At 37.1% G+C, this 23,490-nt stretch overlaps 1 protein-coding gene across 1 annotated transcript; it reads right to left on the bottom strand.

Moving 5' to 3' along the window:
- Positions 1–22,887, bottom strand: LOC124171185 (serine/arginine repetitive matrix protein 1-like). The gene is made up of 11 exons (XM_046550324.1): positions 22,807–22,887; positions 16,759–16,918; positions 13,772–13,887; positions 10,356–10,460; positions 5,389–5,529; positions 2,334–2,465; positions 1,462–1,587; positions 1,114–1,251; positions 687–821; positions 406–534; positions 1–90 (listed from the first exon to the last, which is right to left on the bottom strand). The coding sequence occupies exons 1-11, from the start codon at positions 22,885–22,887 to the stop codon at positions 1–3; spliced, it is 1,353 nt and encodes a 450-aa protein (XP_046406280.1).
- Positions 22,888–23,490: the final 603 nt, after the last annotated feature.

A 23,490-nucleotide genomic window follows, 5' to 3' on the forward strand; every position in this document is an offset into this window, starting at 1 on the left:
TCAAGGGGACTGACACCTTCCAAGGGAATACTGTATCACAGGACCAGCTAAGTGCACTGGTGATTCTTTCCATTGAGAAAGAGATGGTGTCTACAATGCAATGGTTTAATGCCAGAGTGATTGATAAAATCTACACATTTGCACATATTCCATAGTGGTATTGAGGCGAGGAAGGAGAATAGGAGGGTAATTGGATGGATACTAAAAATATAATAATATCAAAAGAAACCCTATATATCAATAAGCATGAGTCCAAAAAAACACCTGGCTGTGAGCAGCACTGAAAGAATCATTCGAGCTTCTAGGTCATGAAATCCATCGGGGTTCACTGAGAGGTATTGTCTTTTATGATACTACTCAACTACCATTAATAAACTAGTAATTTTCTTATATTAAATACTTTACCTTACTACCCTTGTGTTGAGTATCTCGGATTGTAGTTCTGGGTTTTGGCAAAGGACATGGGAAACTAGGAGTTTTGCATGGGCCTGATTTTCTTACTAGCTTTCTCTCCTCCAGTCTGCGTTCCCTATGCTATAGAATGATGAAAGGGAAGAAATAACAATATGCACACTTTGCATATGTTCAAATTGTTTATCTAAGTATGTACCATGTGTGTAAATTTACTAAAAAAAATTTTCAAGGAAATTTTGATCATTAGTACAAAAATATTTTACATTACCAACCTTCACGAGTGCCGGTGACCGACAAAACTGAAGTTCAGAAGGAAGGGTTGGTGATGGACGATGACAGTGTTCATCTGACAGACCTACAATATCTGATTCTGATTTAACAATCAGATTTCTCCCTTTGTGTACCCGCTGAGGAAAAAAAATTTAAGTGAAGGCATACCAATACATCTAAAAGTTTATTAGGAAAATTTAAGACAATAAAAACAATGCATAGCAATAAAAAAATACTGAAAGAGAGAAAATCCACTTAATTTCCAGTAAAATACCAGTAACTTCATAATCCTTTATTAATAGATGCAGTAATTGTATCTATTAATAAATGATCACTCAAGCTTTTAAGTATTGACAATTGAGAGTTAATTGAGAGGCATAAAATGCAAATTAAATAATTTACTAATACTGAATATTTTAAATTACTAACCGTTCCACGAGATGCCGAACTGGCAAGATATTTGGCAGCGGTTGGGGGAGAAGGACGAAGAGGTCCAGAATGGGATAATGGCGGGAGACTGGGGTCTGACCTCCTTGTTGACTTTTTCTTCTCTACACTGTGTTCCCACTATTAAAAAATAATTTGAGGTAAGAAATAATACAGTAACTCAGTAGTCATTGATACTATTGTAGATTGCATCAGCAATAAAATTTCCAGTAGGATTACCTATTCCATGCTTAGTAGTTACAGCCAAGTATTAAAAATTTCAATGTAAATTAAGAGGCATATGATTTTAAATTAATTATCAGCTGATACTAGGCATTTAACACAACTAACCTTACGCTGAACCTCTCGAAGTGATGGGCTAGGTTTCAGCAGAGGTGAGGGAGATTGTTCATGGTATGCAGCAGGAATAGAATCTGATTTTCTGCTCAGCATTCTCTCCTCCATGCTGCATTCCAGCTGTTGGAGAATAATTACTAGTGACAGATGTGTATTACCTCAGTGTTCTTCAATACAAGGAGACAAGAACCATGGGAATTTGAATGTGATCAGAACGATGGACTTTTGGAATCAGAATGATGCCATTTCAGCTATTCTGAGATTTTGACAATGCATATATTGAAAAATAGGAATCACTACAGGGCTTATTCTTTCAAAGTCAATTATTATTCATTTTAGTAACTTTAAAAAACTTCATAGCAACAGTAGAGCATATGAATGGGCTTAGAAGTGGGTTAAATGGTATACGTACTTCATGTTACTGCAAGCAATACAAATTCAATTATTAAGCAATAAGAAATGATGGTAATTAAATGACACACAAAGAGAGAAAATTGTGAATAAATGACCTACCATTGTGAATACCCATTCATGATTAATATTTAGGTGAAGTACTAAGTTCAAATTTAGAGGCTGTGAATAGAATTATATATGTATGTGTTTGATGCTTTTGAAAGCACCAATAATCAAGTTCATTAGATTAGTAATTGGAAATCATCCGCTAGTGACTTCATTACTAAGATCTATCAGAAATTATATGCATATTTTATCTAACTTTGTGATAACTGCCAGATATTTTGCATTTGAGGTAGTTTGCAAATTGCCATAAGTGACCATTGTCCTTTCACATCAAGTAAAGTTGAGATTGAGTTAACTTCATCTTTTGTGCTTTTAAAAACATCCATAGAATATTTTACACCAGTTACCATGCGTTGAGAGGGTAAACTGTCATCGAGAGTTACAGTAGGGGTTGGCGGAGGAATAGGGGGTATTTTTTCTGTATAGGATGGTTCCCTCCTCCTCATCTGCTTTCTACCCTCTGGGCTGTGCTCCTGGGCCTGGAAATTAATTCGAGAAAAGAAACATGATAGCAACTGTGATCAATAATAATATACAACCCTTCAGCTGGTGCCAATTAGCATATTTATCATCTAAATTCTTGGCTGGGGAATGCAGTGGCTTGCTGAACTGGGGAGCTACATTCAGTGTCCAGTTCTCCTTATGAGGCTGGAGAGAGTAAAAAGGCAGTCTTTGCAAGATATTTGAAGGTGGGGGAGCACTGTTGGTGCCATGATTTTTCTTTCCAAATTTTGGTGGTGTTCCTGAGGAATCCAACTCGATAAACTGGCTAGCATTAGTATCAGTGTTTATTTCTTTAATACAGGTACCTGTTCTTTAAGGTGAGTGTATACTTGATCAAATTTTTCAATTCAACAGTCTTCCATATCAAGTTTTGAATGTAGCGGCTGCAACCAGTTGGAAAACTAAATGGGTGGAAGGGAGACTCAGTGGTGACTGAAGGAGAGGAAGGGTGGACTTGGCAGGCTGGAGGAAAGTAAACCTGCCAATTAAAGTGGTATTTCAGGAGGAAGAGAAAAGGTCTGTGCTGGGAGAGAGATGTTTTGATCCTAAGTCAGCAATTATTCCTTAGTCTTTTCCAACCCATTATACAACGGTCCTCAAAATGAATAGCAGTGAGGGCACAACGAAAGAGGCTGCAAACCTCGCAAAAAGTAATATCTTATTTTGAATTGGAATATAAATTGAATTTTTTTCATCTTGTGATGTCAAGAGTTTATGAATATTATGTTCAGAATGCAGGATTTTTAAAATTCTCCATATTCACCGCCTTACAGTTAAAAGCTCAAAATTTCTCGATTTATCATGAACACTGGCAGCTGAAGAACAAAATTCTGCCACACATTGTCTCATCTAATACTAAAAAAGTTACAATTGCTGTTTTGCAATGTTTCGCAATGCGGGCTAACCCCCTTCTGTATCTGCCACTGCCACCTAGGCCAATTTCTCTGCACAGAGCAGAAGATTTGCCGTATAGCTGCCACAGCCACAATAAAAATAAATACAACAAAGAGTAATGCCAAACCTATTCATAATCAATAGCTACGACAAAGTATTGAAACCTTCCCTGTAAATTGAAAGTCATAGGATGCAAAATAAATAATACTCTGATATTTAATATTTTACAAAAGAGGATACCCTAGAAGTGGGCCCAGCCCAACCCATAGAAGCTTTATTTATGATGCCACTTACCACACTTTTTAGCTATGTGGGTAGAGTGATTCATTTATTCCCACGTTTGGAACAGAGAATTTGCATTTACATGGAACAGCATTTGAAAGTGAAAAAATTCGATGGATGATATCAGCACAAATATAAGTTTTTGTTCACAGTCCTAATTATAGCTTACTTCCCCATAAAAATTGGATCTCTGTATCACCATCAGCAAGGAAAGTGGAGATAATCATAAACCTTAGAGATGGGTCGAATAGCAGATTTCTCAAACCCCAATATTGAATTTGAAGATTAAATAATTGCTCAAATATTTTAATTCCTTGAATACTAGAATTGCACAGTTTTTCTTCTATTTCGCTGGGTGAATGTATAAATAAAAAGATATATATCAAATACATTTAAAAATCAATCTTTTTATTTTGAATAAATTCCCCACATTAATTGTTGTTGATTTACATCCATGGACTGTTTTCGGTTGCACTTTTGCTAAGGTATCTGTTTTTGTTGGGTGACTTTGTTTAGAAAGACTTGTCATCTCCAAAGCCAACTGATTTTTTATCACCTCAACTGTATTCTAATCTCGTAAATCACTGATTTTGAATGGTACATCAAGAATTGTGGTAAAAGTGAATATTTGTTCTTTTTCCAGAAATTCATACCAACTTTAATAGAAAACAGTGAATCATTGACCAAACCTTGTAGATGATTACGCGAAAACTTCTTAGTTTCTATGAATTTAATAATACTATTCACAAGGGGATGACTTAAGAAACTGTGACTGCACTTCCACTAGCAAGAAATGTTACTCCATCGAAAACATCCAGAGCATCAATCAATTGCTTGATAGCGTTGCACTGCGGTGGTTATGCCTACATTAAAACTCAGGTTAGAGGCAGCTAATATTATGGCTTGCTTCTCTTCCAGAAGACAACTCATCATTTGAAAAAGGGATTTCCATCTTGTGGGTTCATCCTGGATGAGCATAGAATGAGAAGTGGTGAAAATAATTTTTTGAATGTTGGTGTATTGATGCATTCAGCCAGGGGCCCGTGCATATGCCATTTTTTCACTATTATTTTAATGAATATTTTGATCCTTTATCAACTTTGATGCATCATTGCAGAGCTGTCGTTCAGCATTAAGAAACAAAACTGGCGTCAGGGGAAGCCCCCTGGATTCTGAAGTCTTCGAATTCGTGATAATCTTTCTGATGAGTGGAATGGTTCTGGAGCTGTAGCTCAGTGCATAACAGAAGGTACCCAAAAGTTGATTTTTTCCCGCTATTTTTAATTTTTTGAGGGGTTTTGTGTGGGAAACCGGGGATTTTCGGATTTTTTCTCCCTATCATTTTTGGTTCCCCACCTCAAACAATATCTTTACACCACTATAGTCCACGAATTTGATGTACCTAGTTCGTCAACTTGCCTAATATGGCACTACATGCACTACACAACTGGAGTCCTCTACATTTATCCGAGTCAACTACCAACGACGTGTGTGCAATTGTATATGGCGCGAAATTCAATGTATTCGAGGTATTCGAGATTGTACTTTCAGCGTAATTATTCAAGATCTCGAATATCGAATACTTTCTAGTATTCGAGGTATTTGTGGGCACTATTTGCGCACCTCTACTATTTACGTGTGCGGTGGGTGATCGCAGATCAAGGGGCTGCTTGTATAATCCACAGTCGTATTATTGTTGACACAACACCACTCATTACTCACCCCAGAATGAGATGTCAAATTGCCATCAAGAGGTTTGACAGGGGTCGGTGGTGGAGGTGGAGGAGCTCTTGCCAGAGTTAGCGGTGGCAGACCCAAGTTCCACTTTTTGGTCGGCCTTCTTCCCCGCCCTTTAGCTTCCCGCTAGAAGAAAATTTCAAGATGAGTAATACTATGGCATCTCACGGTTCGTATTGCAATTCAAGATAAATATATTTTTAAGTTTTGACTAGGGGCTCTCTCCATGTCAGAGCAGCGGATGAAATATTTAGTTCTGAGGTCTGACTCTTCCTATTCACAAAAGCTGAAAATATGCTACGTAGCAGTCCATTCTTATGAATACAAGCACTCTTGGGTACCTCAGTTTGAGGGGGTGGTCAATATTCAAGGCAGTCTTTTTGACCATTACATGCCTGAAAACTTGTCACTGATTGCCAGGAGTTAAATTTTAGTTCTGATTTATTGAGCAGCTTGAACCTTTTAAAATTAGAATAACAAGGCATTTGCTGATGAGTTCTCAATGGATTGAACAATATCGATGTATTAATAAATTGATATTTGTCTTCTCCTGCTACAATAGCCAAGTAATGAGACAATTTTTGCAAAGCATTGACTTTATTTATTAACGTAATTATTTCTTAAATTAAAATTGAAATATTGATGCATCTTCCAATGAATAAATGAAAGTGTGTAAATGAGCCAAACTTCATAGTTTTATGCCAGTATAACTGGAAAGTAGCAATTTTTAATGTATACATGGCTGTAACAAGTGAATTTCCATGGATCTTCAGAACTCGATATACATACATATTGGATTTCTACTGTATATTTAACTTGCTTTCCTCTCTTTAGAAAACATTCTTACTTTTACACATTTACTAATCAATTTTTCTTCTAAATATGAGTTGATATCTATTACACGTTACAAGCACCACCCAACAATTTTTGAGAGATGATTCCATGAAAGCACTTGAAATAATGCTTTAGCTTTTGTACGAAACATTTCCATGCATGAATTTGTGAGACTTTTTTAAGGAACTCAAAATTTTTTAGCCATTTTTCTTGCTGATTTGGCATTACTGGCTGAGGTATGATGTTTCAATGCATCTGCGGTCGTATACCGTATTTGTCTGAATATAGTCCCCCCTTTTTTTCCAAAAATGCCCATGGTAAAAGTAAAGGGGGGACTATATTCAAACCCTTTTTTTTTTAATTTTTTCCTGAAACTCAAACCTCAAAATTAGGGTGGGACTATATTCGGAGAAATATGGTAATTGGATGACCATTGATTTCAGCTAACTTACTCAAGGGCCCTAATGGGGCCCATATGGCCCTCAAGGGCCCTAATGGGATAGTTCTCAGTAGGATGACCGTAAGTACACAATACCTCTACAGGAAAAATATATCCTGATCTAAAATTAACACAAAGAATCTTGGTTTCTGTCATCAATTAGGCACTGAGACTGCACTAATAATGAATATGTGCATGCATACTTTATTCCTCATTACCTGAGAAAAAAGAGATGGCATTACATTCCCAAAAGAGCAAAGCAAATCAAAATAATAGAATAGAATTTAATGATGTCTTCTAAGATGTTTGATTAGGATGATTAAAATTTTTAATTTGATGTTTTGAACCGCCATGATGAATCCGAGGGCGACTCTTGTATTTGTAGCACTGATTCCAAAGGTTAAGTCAATTCTGCATTTTCATAAAGCCAAGTCCCACAGTCAAATTTGCATCAAAATTTGAGCAACTGACGTGCACCCTGTCCCACGGTCAAAATTTCATCCAACTGGCTTTTGGTCCTATCGTTTGTACAAATCACCGTTTTGTCCAAATGGATAGGACAGGTTCTAAATTTTCATCCAGTTGGATGAAACCAACCAATCACAGGGCCTTTGACAAAAAAGCATTGCCAAGCGCTGACACACAGGCCAAATAGGTTAAACTTATTTATCGTCTGCATGAGTATTTCAATTAATAATTATGTATATTATGGACACAAAAATAAACTTTGTTGTATTCCACAAGGTATGCATTAAAAACCCAACCGGTTTCCACCTATTCAGGTCGTAATCATAATCGTAAACCTCTAGATAAGGACCTGATAAGATCGAAACCGGTTGAGTTTTTTCACTAGTACTGTATGGAATACTAAAAGGTTTAGTTTTGAATTTATAATGTCATCATACCGTGAATTGAATTCACAAAACATTTCAAATATACATATACCTTTGTGATCGTCTATTTCATCGCCTGGTTTGGTCCTAAAAGTAAAAATGAGCAAAAATTGGTCTTGATAGGCGATGGAAACTCTCAACTAGGAAATCTGCAGTAATGAGTTGATCTTTAATAAGAAGGAAGCGATCTTTATAATCGCAATACAAGGAGGGATGTTTTGGATAGAATAAAAGATTTACTTAACATATCGAGGCCGTATTCTACAGGTTAGCTTTGTGGAGGGCATACAATGTGAGCGAGCAGGAGGAGAAATGACTAATATGAACTGACGATTATACCTGTGAAACACTACAGCTGCCAGTTTGTATTACTATGATTATAGGATAAGGACCTTATTTTAGCAACTGCTAGATTAGGAGAGAAAAAATTTGATTCAAATGCACGCTTAAAGCACTATTCATAACATCTCCTCAACCACAATGTCCATCATTTATTAATAAAATTTTCCTCGCGGGAATAAACTGCCTTACATTTGTATCCTGGCGTTTTATTCTACCCTCAACCTTGCTGATACGGGACATGAAAATATCCTCACTTATCGTCAATTATTATCGATAATATGCGGGAACATAGGCGACCAACTCCTTCTCCAACATGTTTAGCACGCTTATTCCAACGCTTTCATACCCCCTTTCCAGCCAAGGCCAAGTTCAGCATTCCTTCTGTTTCTTTTTTTCGCCTCTTTAATGTTCAAGAGGCCTGTTCAGACAATTTCACCTGCTAAAAAAGACAGAATCCTTCACCTCCACAAGTTTCCAAATTTGTTCACATGAATATCGTCTTTCATTTGTTTTTGATCAAAATGAGATGCATCGTGGGACACCCCTGTCCCGTTGCATACAAATTTTTGCATCAAAATTTTTGTCTAAAAATTTTGATGCAAATATTTTGATGTAAATTTTACCGTGAAACACCGGCTTAAGAATTTCTTCAGCAGTATTTTTACTCAACTAATTTATTTTGAATCCAACTGTGTTGATTGTTTTCTTTACCATTTGGAATTAGGCAGATAGAAACTTAAAGTAAAACTACCTCATTAATTTACAAATTTTGGCACCTAATGGTACTGATTGATTTGAAATTTCACAGGAACAATCAATGTCTAGGGCAACAGATGAGCAATTCTTGACATGTTACAGTTAACTAGTTTAAATTAGCTACGATTATTTACAAAATACATCTTTACTGCAAAATACATTTTAAAAAGTCTGTATAATGTAGTTCGAGAAGAAAAAATTAAGTTTCCGGATTGAGAAGTGTTTATTCATGTAAGATTTTACACTTTCCCAACAAACAGAATAGTTATATTTTTCTTAGGATTCCGCATGGGTAAGATTTTGTAAAAGCACCCATATATTTTATGCTGATAAACTTTATGGGTCAAAAGGACACACGACTGTACTTCTAGGTAATGCTAAACTCATGTCTTCTTAGTATTAAACATTGTTTCTAAGCTAGAAAAATAAAAATGTACACCTTGGAGCCCATGTATAATGAAGTTTAGGGCGGTATAAGGTAACTTCATCATATCCTAACATTGCTATTTGTGGGCCCACTCTTGTGAATTTTGAATAGAATTTCGAACCAAGCTTACTTCCACAAAAATATGGCAGTTATTTAATTACCTCGCACAATAAAGGAAAGAAATTTCTGACAGCATTTTGAAAAAGTCAAGCCATCCAAATCAACCGTGAAAACTACTATCTTTCCCCGTTTCAGAGCCAATTGCTTCCTCCAACTTCTAAATAATTCTTCATGATAGATGCTTGAATGAACGAACCAATTCAACTATTCGTCATGCAGCTAAGATTTTAAACAGGTAAGGGGTTATTTTGTTGTCTCATACTCATATATTCAGTGGCATAACCAGACATAAGCTTTGGGGAAGGGATGGGGGATCCTGGGAGGGCAACCCCCCCTTGGCAACAAGGTGTTCGGAAAATTTTTGAAAAATGACATACCTGGATATACATTACCGTATTTCTCCGAATACAGTCACCCTCTGAATATAGTCCCCCCCCCAATTTTGAGGCTTCAGTTTCCGGAAAAGTTAAAAAAATGTGTTTGAATATACTCCCCCCCCCTTTACTTTTTCCACAGGCATTTTTGGAAAAAAAGGGGGGACTAAATTCATACATATACGGTATATATCATTTTGTCACTTAAAATCTAGCTGGAAGCAGATGCAGTTATTACATGCCAAAGCTAGACAATGGCTTTAAATATTTTTTATATTTCTCTTTGATCTATCCCCCTCATCCCCCCATAGTTATGCAACAGCATATATTCATGGAATTACCTGGTCTATCCTCAAGGAGGCCTTCAGACTCACAGAAAATTGTTCAAGTGCAAAGGGTAATGAACTACAATGAGTGAGTGCATTTCACATGCCCGTGCCTAAGTAGGGAGGGAGCTCTACTCTTAATTACCCCGCAACACCATTATGTTGAATCACTGGGGCAGTGAGTAATATATGTATATCATTACTCACTGCCCCAGTATAAGTATCTATCATACACTAAATAATGCAGTAAAATATGGAAAAATACCAATATTAACATTTCAATGCCATTCATAACAATAAGTGTAGTACACACTGAAAAGCCAAGGGTGATTTGAAGAGCATAAGATATGTACTATGTATTTCTTAATTAGTATTTAATTCTTAATTTAATTTCATAATTAGTATGTAAGTTGCTGAGATTAAATATTTAGCATTACTAACCTTGCGAGGAGGTGGCAACTGGTCATCTTGAAGAACAATCGGGGGATTTTCTTGAGGTAGGTCAGAGAGACTTGAGTCTACTTCCTTACATTCCTTCAACAGCTTCTAATGAAAAATAATTTGAGAGCATAAATACCGTAGTATCTCACTGTTCATCATTACTTACTAATGTAACAAAAGCATTGCCTGAATTATGATGAGTTGTGTTAACCGATCTCTCTCATTAGGATACTCAATTTATGGAAACCTGTTGGTAAGAGTTAATCACTTCTGAGACCTTTGAGTAACTTTTGATTCAAGTTTGTGTTCCGATGTGCATATTTAAATCATAATATCCAAGGCACCAGTGCTATTGCAATCTATTAGCTATATTGCTATCTAAAATTTTAGTCACCAGAACACATACCCACAACCCTGTCAATTTCTGTAACAATAATGTCTGTTCGCTCTCCATTTGAAGCCTGTTGATAGCCAGTTGGAGATTTAGTGAACAGAGTACGAACAGCCAACGAAAAACCTCGGGCCACACACAAATAGGAACAACTTAAGAACAGCCTTCCTACAGTTTTTGTACTTTGTTTGCAGCTTGTCCTTAACGGGCAGGCGACAAGCATTTTGGGAACAATAGTGAACAAACTCTTAACATTCGGGGGCTGGTTGGCTGTATGTTTCACTGCACAGGGAACAAACAGACAACTTTGCACAGACTCTCAGTAGGAAAGGGCTCGTTGCGCCATACTCATAGTCAAGCACCGGGTGTTAATTCATTCCCTACAAGCAAAGACTGAAGTAGGGTTGAAATGAGTTCATGCTATGTAGCATTGAAGGGGTTAACCCTCTCCCTACTGAAGTTTAAATGCCTCATTCTCTGCTGTCCTAAACTTGCCGAATCCGGCCGGCCTACCCTGCTCTACTTGGGGCAGCCTTTTGAGCTTCATAGGCATCTGATTTACCTTGATAGTGTTTATCTTTGCTAGCACAAGCATCCGTCTTATCTCTTCTTTCAATAAGAAGAAGCAGAACGTCGTCACCATAAGCTAAAATCGCAAGACAATAACGTGCTTTGTTCCAGCGTGGTATATTAACTGGGAAGCAATGAGAGAAGATTATAATGCCATTACCAAGGGATTTTTATGAGGGCCAGTTTTGAAATGATGTAATGCGAAAACCATAGGCCAGCCCTGTGTTATTTAGAGTGACCATCATACCTAATGGCGATATTTCTTTGTGGGTGGTCACACACACTCTCACACTTTTCCTATCTCATATGGCAAGGAGGCGAAGCTCAGCTCAAATGAAAAGAAAACTAATGCCCCTCAGCACTGACCATGGCTTCATTAAGTGAGGATACTATCGCAGAAGAAGTGAACAGAAGTGAATTTTCGAGTGATTCAGATAGTTCTTGTTATTTGAATGAAGAAGAAGGATACAGTGATAGTGACAAATAAAGTGAAATAGAACTGGAAGATGACGTTACCCCAAGTGCGAGTCATTTAAAAGGTGATATTCAGGTTCATGATTCTTGGAGGGACACCCTGATTTTTGAAGAACCGTCTGAGTTCAAAGAAGAGAGGGGCCTATTCATAATTTGGCAATAGATGACAATGAATTTTCCTTCCTAAAATATATGCTAGAGGGCGAAGATTCTTTTTACAACATTGTCAAGAACACAAACAAATATGCAGAACATCTTCAGCATTCCTCAGGAAAGGCTATCAAAGACTGGGTAGATGTTATATGTGATGAAATGGTAGCATACATTGGAGTGCTTGTATACATGGGAATATTCAATTTACCTGAAAGCAGGGATTACTGGCATAGCCAAGATATTGACTGCTCAATTGGTCGTGACTGTATGACCTTTGGTAGATACACAAAAATTTCAAAATACATATTTATTTCCATATTAGTGATAGAACTCGGGGAAAAAAGGGAGAGGAGGGTTTTGACGTATTGCATAAAATTAAGCCGGTTCTTGATGTAATGGAAACATTTCATCAAAAGTATGTATAAACCAGGTAGGGAATTAAGTGTTGACGAGGTGATGGTTGCTTTTTAGGGACGTCATGCATAAAACAATACATCCAAGGAAAGCCAACTAAGTGAGGATTTAAAGTTTGGGTTTTAGCAAGCTCCCATGGCTGCGTTCTGCAGGGAAATGTGTACCTAGGAAAAAAAGATAAAAGAAATCGTGAAATGTTTCTTGGGACGCAAGTTGTAATGAATTTAATGAAAAACCATTTAGGGAAAAATCATCACGTGTACTTTGATAGCTTTTTTTAAAGTGTGATGCTCATGAAATTATGAATAACTCATATGTACGGATGCGCTACTACAAGATCATGTCTCAAAGAATGGCCTAAGTAATTAAAATATCCAAAAAATACTTACAACTCCAAAAGGGAGAGAGTAGAAATTTATAGAGCAGAAAATGCAATGGTTTGGAATGGTAATCAGGATATTAGTATCCTTCAAACCAATTGTGATCCCAATAACAAAGTCTATGTACAAAGAAAAACAGGAAAAGGGAACAAACACACTATGGTCTCCTGTCCATATTCAGTTGTACTGTACAGCAAATACATCAGTGGTGTTGACAGAGCTGAGAAAAAAAGAAACAACATGGAAATGCATCCGAATGCGATTTACCTCTTTGCAAATTAGGATGTTATCATCAATATCACCAAGAAAATGGAGTTGAAGTAGGGAATTAAATTCAATATAAGGTAAGGCAAACTTTTTTCAATAAATTAATACCTTCAATTTCAATAAATTAATGCATATAAATTGTAAAATAAAAGACTTAAACATATTTCCACTTATTATAAGTTAATGGAAGTAACCGGTGTAAGTTCCTCATTGCAGAGAAAAATAGATCTACCAGTGGGGAAAATGGGTATTTAAACTTCATGCATGACAGAGAAATGTTTACAGCCGTTTTTGGGTCGTTTAGGAAGGGTTGAGCAGTCTCTTTTTTCATCCACTCAACAGCTGCTGAAGTCCAGTCTCACAAGTTAAGGTTTTGGCCATATAAAAATACTTTTGACACTTCACACTCAATTTTAATGCTAAATAGATCCAAAAAGAAACTTAATTTTCATTGTATATGGAAAAGCAATATTTTTCAAACTTAACTGATTTCACCTCACATAAACATTTTGCACTTATTTCTATATTTTGCATTAATGCAACTCATAAATGACATAGATGCATAATAATTGATCATCCATGTTAGTTTTAGAGAAAAATGACAATGAATTTCCAACATTTATACCAAATTTACTGAATACATTCAGTCATCATTACATTTAATACCACAGTATACATATATGTATGTATAGAATATGAGGGTCCCTTGAGTGGCATAGGATGAAAAGCAAGTAATATCCTAGCATTACATTTCTAATATTACTAACTTCGTGAAGAGGACGCAAGTTATCCTTCTTCACATTGATGGTATGAGGTGAAGGAGGGTGATATTCTTTATGGGACTCTGGACTGATGCCACCAACAGCCCAGACGGCACAGAACCCTCCGTATCTAATTCGTATGTACATAGTACCCATTGACTAAGGGGATACTGTGCCGCTCCGTCGCTTTTCGTCAATGGATACATACCATTCGCGGCCTGTCGACGAAGCGCGTACGCAGCATGTGAATGTCCGCTACTAAGCACGTACGATTGGATACATAGCGCGCAGGAACACGGCACTCAGGCTAATCTCAATCGATTAGGTCGAAATTAGTTATATCGTAACTCGCACGATCGAAAAATGTATCGAACGCAACACAATCGATAACTACCGACCGTAGCGAGAACCTTGATACGACGAATGAATTGTAAGTTCTCAATAGGTAAATAACACCATATCATGAATTCTAATTACCATGAAAGACTCACGACCGACAAAGTTTTTGTCGGTTGTGAGTTTTTCATGGTAATTAGAATTCATGATATAGTATTATTTACCCATTGAGAACTTACAAAACTTACTCGGCCACTTAAATAATTCTGCGAAAAATGAGATTCTCACGGCTAATTCACGCACCACCAGCATCCAGCATTGTTAAGTGGCTCGTACTTACTTGGAAACCTTGAGATGTTAATGAGAGTAAATTCTTATTAATTTTGACACTAAATAAGACATCACATAGCCCACGAGCATTAAAAAGCTTACCCTAAAGCCTGACGAAATAAGATTTTTAAATAAAAATTGCCGATGAAACAGGATTGCTGACACATCTGCTATTAGTATGATCGAATTCATCAAAATGCAAGCAAAAATTAACGTATAGTTCAGTCTCAGCTACTAAAACTTACCCATATCAGGCGCTAAAGTATTTGAAAAATTATTTGGTATGAGTAAAAGTCCCTAGGTAACTGCAGTAAATGTATCAACCTATTAAAAATATGAAAGTCCTGCCAAATCACCAGCATAAACACTTGTAAAATAAAACATGTTATCTCTTAGATCACACCTCCGATTTTATACTTACTTTGCATGAAGTCACCACCGCAAGAAATTTTAAAGAGGCAGGAAAGAAAAAACCCACAGAAATACAATACATATATTATGTATTTTCTATTGTCAACCACAATAATATTTCCAATTTTCTCTTCTATCCCACATCTAATTTAGCGAAACAATTACTCTTATTCTCTTTCGAATAGAAAATTATTTAAAAGAGGACTGGTCGATACATACAAACTATCGTCAATACTTTCTCCGATGAACGTCCACTATCACTGCACCAACTTGCACAAATCAAATCCACATCCACAAATATGTCACTTCTGCCACAATGTCTGTCTTCTTGGCGACAGGTAACAGTGAAGCAATGGTACCTTCCTCCAATCTGGGCACCTTCCATTCAGCAAGAATTTTCTCCTCGTCTTCTCGTCCAAGGCCACAGATTACTTTCTGATATCACAATGGTGCAATGTGAAGCTCACACACCTAAAATTAATAAATAATAAAATACCATGTAACTTATTAGGTCAAATCATTTCCAATTTTTGGTATTTCTGCATGAGAAATCAAATTACTAGGCTCGTAAATATAGTAAATATTTGTATGCCTGATATTTTTATTGTTTTAAACTATAGCATAAGATAATTTGAAATGGTGAAAGCCGACGTGTAATACACCATAGGGCAAGCTAAGAAGCAATATTCGATCCTATAAACTTGGCAGCTTATTCCTAGTTTCTCCTTTAACCACACGTTTACCGAATGAATTAATACAAAAAAGACAACTAAAATGCAAGAATTTTCAAAAGAATTGCTGCTACAATATTTTGAATCACCATTTTTAGTACTGAATAGCCACTTCTGACTTAAAATTACATCCAAATAATTACAGCGAGAAAGAGTACATACCTCACAGTTTTTCGTAGGAGTGAAATGTTTTCTTCTTATCGCCCAAATGCACTTCTTCTTCAACTCAGGATCTTTTGGAGAGCTAAAAACTTGAACCATATGTCGCGGAGTTTCCATTACATCCCGACAATACACACACGAAAGGCATTTCTAACAAAAATATCTCACAAACACGTTTCTGAAGCCCAGTGAATGAAATTAAAGAATAAGGGAAACTTCCACATTACCAGACACTCTATTCTTCACTAACTTAACCACAAAAATCCCTGAAATGTAGTGAGACGTGACGTAAACGACGCGATCTCCAACGGCTTGTGAAGGCATGTGATCTTTCTAGGAGGATAGGGCACGATGGCACCAGATGGCACCACCCGCGAAAGAAAATAGTCCCAGACCGAATACAGTTTTATCGATGAGATACAATTTTATCGATGCATATGAATTTGCCAGTCCTCTTGCATCTTTTTTCGTCATTAAAGGAAATAAAGAAACAAAACCTTCTAAGTAACTTCCTAAGCGCGATTTTTGTATCTTGATTGTCCACCCTCGTATTTAGGTACGAAAACTTCCTGTGCCGTCTGGGAGATTTTTCTGAGCATCCTTCCAGGTTGCATTCCTGCTCCTTAAGCCAAACAGTTGCCTGCCGGGAAGCAGCAGAAGACAAATGACATACAGTAATACTTAATACACTACATTCCTCAGCATTGAAAGCGCTAAGCGGTTCTTTTTTTTCTCATTCAATAGCTGCTAAGATATCACCGCATTCATGCAAACAATTTGAATTCTTTTCCATATTTTGCATTGCTGCTATTCATGAATGACATTCAAAAATACAAAATAATGAATCTTCCATGAGAAAAATGACATTTTAAGGTCAATATTTACACAATTTTAAACCTGAAGCAATCAATTTGCTGGATAAGTTCATGCATGCAATACGATAGTATTACAGAATACGAGAGTCCCTTGAGAGGCATAGGATGCTAGGCAACTGATTTCCTAGCATTAAATATCTAACATTACTAACCTCCTGAATAAGAGGCAAGTTATCCTCCTGACCAATGGTGGAGAAAGTTGGTGAAGGAGGGTAATCATCCTTCTGGGACATCAGAGGGATGTCAGAATCTGATTTCACACACGGTTCTTCCAGGCTGCATTCCTGCTCCTTAAGCCAAACGATTGCCTGCCGTGAAGCAGCAGAAGACAAATGACATACAATAATATTGAATACCCTGCATTCCTCTCCCCCCAAAAGAGATAGCCCAGCGAGAAATGGGTGGTGGAATCCACGTGGAACCCACGTGGAATCCAAGTTGAGTGGTGGATATTTGGTGGTGGTGGATATTGAGTGGTTGGACCCACGTGGAATCCACGTTGATTTCAAGTGGATTTGTGGTGATTATCATAAAATGTTAAACAGAATTTCTAATTTGTGGAACTTAACTCTCTGGTGACATTGCGTCATTTATCATCCTGAAACCACGCTAGTTATGTGAAAATTTATCTCACATTCTATTTTTATATAATTCATGGAAAGGCAGCCATGAAAGCACATGAAAAATCGTAGACACATATATAGAAGGTTTAGATATAGAGTGGTTGAGGTTTTAATGGTTTTAGAACAGCACCAACTGCTGTTTTAATTTTTTTTTAACAGCGAGAAATGGGTGGTGGAATCCACGTGGAACCCACGTGGAATCCACGTTGAGTGGTGGATATTTGGTGGTGGTGGATATTGAGTGGTTGGACCCACGTGGAATCCACGTTGATTTCAAGTGGATTTGTGGTGATTATCATAAAATGTTAAACAGAATTTCTAATTTGTGGAACTTAACTCTCTGGTGACATTGCGTCATTTATCATCCTGAAACCACGCTAGTTATGTGAAAATTTATCTCACATTCTATTTTTATATAATTCATGGAAAGGCAGCCATGAAAGCACATGAAAAATTGTAGACACATATATAGAAGGTTTAGATATAGAGTGGTTGAGGTTATAATGGTTTTAGAACAGCACCAACTGCTGTTTTAATTTTTCCACCAAATTTCCACGTGGGTTCCACGTTGATTCCACGACCAAAAACACGTGGTATCCACGTTAATTCTCCACGTGGGTTCCACGTGGATTCCACCACCCATTTCTCACTGGGTTGCGTCATTTATCATCCTGAAACCACGCTAGTTATGTGAAAATTTATCTCACATTCTATTTTTATATAATTCATGGAAAGGCAGCCATGAAAGCACATGAAAAATCGTAGACACATATATAGAAGGTTTAGATATAGAGTGGTTGAGGTTTTAATGGTTTTAGAACAGCACCAACTGCTGTTTTAATTTTTTTTTAACAGCGAGAAATGGGTGGTGGAATCCACGTGGAACCCACGTGGAATCCACGTTGAGTGGTGGATATTTGGTGGTGGTGGATATTGAGTGGTTGGACCCACGTGGAATCCACGTTGATTTCAAGTGGATTTGTGGTGATTATCATAAAATGTTAAACAGAATTTCTAATTTGTGGAACTTAACTCTCTGGTGACATTGCGTCATTTATCATCCTGAAACCACGCTAGTTATGTGAAAATTTATCTCACATTCTATTTTTATATAATTCATGGAAAGGCAGCCATGAAAGCACATGAAAAATTGTAGACACATATATAGAAGGTTTAGATATAGAGTGGTTGAGGTTATAATGGTTTTAGAACAGCACCAACTGCTGTTTTAATTTTTCCACCAAATTTCCACGTGGGTTCCACGTTGATTCCACGACCAAAAACACGTGGTATCCACGTTAATTCTCCACGTGGGTTCCACGTGGATTCCACCACCCATTTCTCACTGGGTTGCGTCATTTATCATCCTGAAACCACGCTAGTTATGTGAAAATTTATCTCACATTCTATTTTTATATAATTCATGGAAAGGCAGCCATGAAAGCACATGAAAAATCGTAGACACATATATAGAAGGTTTAGATATAGAGTGGTTGAGGTTTTAATGGTTTTAGAACAGCACCAACTGCTGTTTTAATTTTTCCACCAAATTTCCACGTGGGTTCCACGTTGATTCCACGACCAAAAACACGTGGTATCCACGTTAATTCTCCACGTGGGTTCCACGTGGATTCCACCACCCATTTCTCACTGGGTTGCGTCATTTATCATCCTGAAACCACGCTAGTTATGTGAAAATTTATCTCACATTCTATTTTTATATAATTCATGGAAAGGCAGCCATGAAAGCACATGAAAAATCGTAGACACATATATAGAAGGTTTAGATATAGAGTGGTTGAGGTTTTAATGGTTTTAGAACAGCACCAACTGCTGTTTTAATTTTTCCACCAAATTTCCACGTGGGTTCCACGTTGATTCCACGACCAAAAACACGTGGTATCCACGTTAATTCTCCACGTGGGTTCCACGTGGATTCCACCACCCATTTCTCACTGGGTTGCGTCATTTATCATCCTGAAACCACGCTAGTTATGTGAAAATTTATCTCACATTCTATTTTTATATAATTCATGGAAAGGCAGCCATGAAAGCACATGAAAAATCGTAGACACATATATAGAAGGTTTAGATATAGAGTGGTTGAGGTTTTAATGGTTTTAGAACAGCACCAACTGCTGTTTTAATTTTTCCACCAAATTTCCACGTGGGTTCCACGTTGATTCCACGACCAAAAACACGTGGTATCCACGTTACATTTCCACGTGGGTTCCACGTGGATACCACCACCCATTTCTCACTGGGTTGCGTCATTTATCATCCTGAAACCACGCTAGTTATGTGAAAATTTATCTCACATTCTATTTTTATATAATTCATGGAAAGGCAGCCATGAAAGCACATGAAAAATCGTAGACACATATATAGAAGGTTTAGATATAGAGTGGTTGAGGTTTTAATGGTTTTAGGACAGCACCAACTGCTGTTTTAATTTTTCCACCAAATTTCCACGTGGGTTCCACGTTGATTCCACGACCAAAAACACGTGGTATCCACGTTAATTCTCCACGTGGGTTCCACGTGGATTCCACCACCCATTTCTCACTGGGTTGCGTCATTTATCATCCTGAAACCATGCTAGTTATGTGAAAATTTATCTCACATTCTATTTTTATATAATTCATGGAAAGGCAGCCATGAAAGCACATGAAAAATCGTAGACACATATATAGAAGGTTTAGATATAGAGTGGTTGAGGTTTTAATGGTTTTAGAACAGCACCAACTGCTGTTTTAATTTTTCCACCAAATTTCCACGTGGGTTCCACGTTGATTCCACGACCAAAAACACGTGGTATCCACGTTAATTCTCCACGTGGGTTCCACGTGGATTCCACCACCCATTTCTCACTGGGTTGCGTCATTTATCATCCTGAAACCACGCTAGTTATGTGAAAATTTATCTCACATTCTATTTTTATATAATTCATGGAAAGGCAGCCATGAGAGCACATGAAAAATCGTAGACACATATATAGAAGGTTTAGATATAGAGTGGTTGAGGTTTTAATGGTTTTAGAACAGCACCAACTGCTGTTTTAATTTTTCCACCAAATTTCCACGTGGGTTCCACGTTGATTCCACGACCAAAAACACGTGGTATCCACGTTAATTCTCCACGTGGATTCCACCACCCATTTCTCACTGGGAGGGAGCAGGAAAACAAACTAAGGAGAAAAATAAGTGCAAAACTAGTAAACTGTAAAAGGAAAATGTGTGGATTTCTCCATTTTTCGGGTTATCGTCGCGTTTCGTGGTGATTACCCAAAAAATGGAGAAATCCACAAATTCTGCACGCCACGGAAGACTATGAGATAAAATTGTAAAAGTAAAAGTAAACTGATGTAGACACCCACACAAAAAATCATCATTGAAACTTTACATGATCCTGTCCACCCACAGGGACACTATTTGCATTAATTTCAACCTAATCATTCTAACTCAACCATTAATCATCAATGCCTGTGAGGCATGAATATAATGTATTTAATGAATACATTACACTATAATATCCACAATTCACATTTCTTGGCACTGGCCTATTAAAATATAAAAAAACTGTCATTACCAATGCATTGGGAGACATGCTCACCAAAGGACTGCATTCACAAATGTAACCTTAACATTGGCAGCAATGTAGTGTTTCAGCATGTACCCTGTAAAGGACTTGATGTGAATTCATTCCCTGAAGCCAATGACTGAAGCAGACTTAACATGAATTCATGCCATGCGACATTAAAAGCATTAAGCGGTTCCTTTTTTCGCTCACTCAATGGCTGCTTAGATTTCACCTCATTCATGGAAACATTTTGAATTCTTTTCAATATTTTGCATTGCTGCAATGCATGAATGACATACATAGATACAAAATAATGAATCTTCCAAGAGAAAAGTGACAATTTAAGTCTGATATTTACGCCATTTTAAACCTGGGGGGTTATTCCAATAATCGTATGGCCGGGCCATAAGTCGAAATCGACCATAACTACGGCCTCGAGACATACGTATGGCTTCGAGCGATTCTACTCTGAGCGAAAGGCCATAAGTCGGGCGGTAGCTATGGCCTAAAGGCCGTAATAATATGGCCTGCCTAAGAGGCGGTCATAACTCGGGCCATATGAAATAACATTGCTCGCCTACGGAGTTATAGAAGAAATTTACGGAGTGTTGTCGATTATATAGCGATTGTTTTAAGAAATATATAAATATTGCGGGGGAGCACATACACGGATTCAACGGGCATTGGCTAGATATATAAAATAAAGATGCCGATTTCATCTTGAAAGAAGGAGTATACGGATTACGTGTAATCCGGATACGGCCGTTCGCATACGATGATGGATATTTTCATTAAATATTTCCGCACGTCAAAAGAAGTTGTTACTTAATTCGTAAATAGATATAGTGGATGAACTAAAAGTTCGCTTGAAGTTAAAAAGTTAGAAATACTTTTTTAAAGGATGCTCTGTTAAAGTGAACGGAGGAACGGGCTTTTATTTGCATTCTGTGCTACGTTTGCTAGCAGATTTCTTACTTGTTTTGAAAAGCTTTAGGTAGCTTGAAATATCCGCTATTAAATGTTTTATATTTTAAGATTCTCGTAGCATTACCATTCATGAGGGAGGATATCTAAGAAACATAGGGCAACACATTTTTTGGCAGTATAAGGCAATCTTCAGTAAGTCGATGCGTAAAGGACAAATGTCGTCCACAAATCAAGGAAAGAATGCTTTTCTCATATTGATGTTTTAATTTTATACAGCTACCTTAACATAAGCCTCTGATAATAAAATTAATGAAACTTAAGGTTTCAATTTCATATTTAGATTTCGTGCATTGGCTGCAGCCAATCCATGGATTTCTACGGCATTTGAGGGCAAATTATTGCAGCCATGAGACAATAGTTACACCATTGGAAGGAGAGAAATGGGGTTAGAACTACAATAGGATATCATGTTCTTTCTCTATCCATTACATGTACAATTCACGAATATTATAATACTGTAGGGTACAAATCGTGTACAAATTTCTTCTGCTTTTTCTCGTCCGTGATTTGCGTTCTTCACTTTTTTTAAAGATCTCCAGCGTCTGCCGCCTGATCAGAGTTTAAAGAAAATCCAAATTTATCCTTTAATAAGAGTCCATTTCAGTTAAGGAACATAGAATTAATTTTTTATCCACGGTAGAACAAACTTCCTTCTCAAAAAATGACTAGTGTTCCAAAAAAGTGAACCCAACTTATAGTACCAATTATAATTCTCATACTCGCCTGCAGAAAGGGCGTTAAGACTTTTGGCCGGGCCATACGATATGGCCCCTCGAGAGTGGAATCGGCATAGGCGGTAATTTCGGGTCAGGCCATAAGAAAGTTACGGCCGGCCATACGTATGGCCTCGTTTATTAGAATAGCCGTGCTGAAGCAATCAATTTTGCTGAATAAGTTCATTCATGCATGCATGCAATACCACAGTATTACAGAATACGAGGGCCCCTTGAGAGGCATAGGATGCTAGGCAACTGATTTCCTAGCATAAAATATTTAACATTACTAACCTCTTGAAGAAGAGGCAAGTTATCCTCCTGACCAATGGTGGAGAAAGTTGGTGAAGGAGGGTGATCATCCTTCTGGGACATGTCAGAATATGAAATCTCACAAGATTCTACCAGGCTGCATTCCTGCTCCTGAATAATAATTCAAGGGAAGAAATTGTGAAGTATCCCCCTGTGCATTTATACAATGATTATATAATCTTCCATATCATTTGAAAACAGAATTTCTGAAGGCAGACAAAATAAAGATTTTTTTAAATATTCTGCCTGCTTCTCTGCAGGATCCTCTTGTGTTACAAAAATATATTGACCAACTAGTGCAATGGGCTGATGCAAGTGTGTATGTGTATTCAATGCACCAAAATGTAATGTAATGACTTTTCATCATTCTTGTACGCCCTACTTTCATGAGTATACCATTAATTTCACCATATTAGGTAGACCAACTGCAGTTTGTGATTTAGTTGTTTGGTTTGATAGCCAGCTCTCATTTAAGGTTTTGGTTTACACAACGGTTTTAGCAGACCTTTCTTTCTTTGATGTAATATTCCATCCCACAAATTTGACACTGTAATTTATCTATAAAAAAATAATGGCACCATTAATATAGATTAAAAGATTATATTATATCACCCACATTCTCAAATCATATTTTCCACTACAGCCAATGGCCAGCAATGTTTACCT

Source organism: Ischnura elegans, chromosome X, assembly GCF_921293095.1.
Source record: "Ischnura elegans chromosome X, ioIscEleg1.1, whole genome shotgun sequence".
Classification (NCBI taxonomy): Eukaryota; Metazoa; Arthropoda; class Insecta; order Odonata; family Coenagrionidae; genus Ischnura; species Ischnura elegans.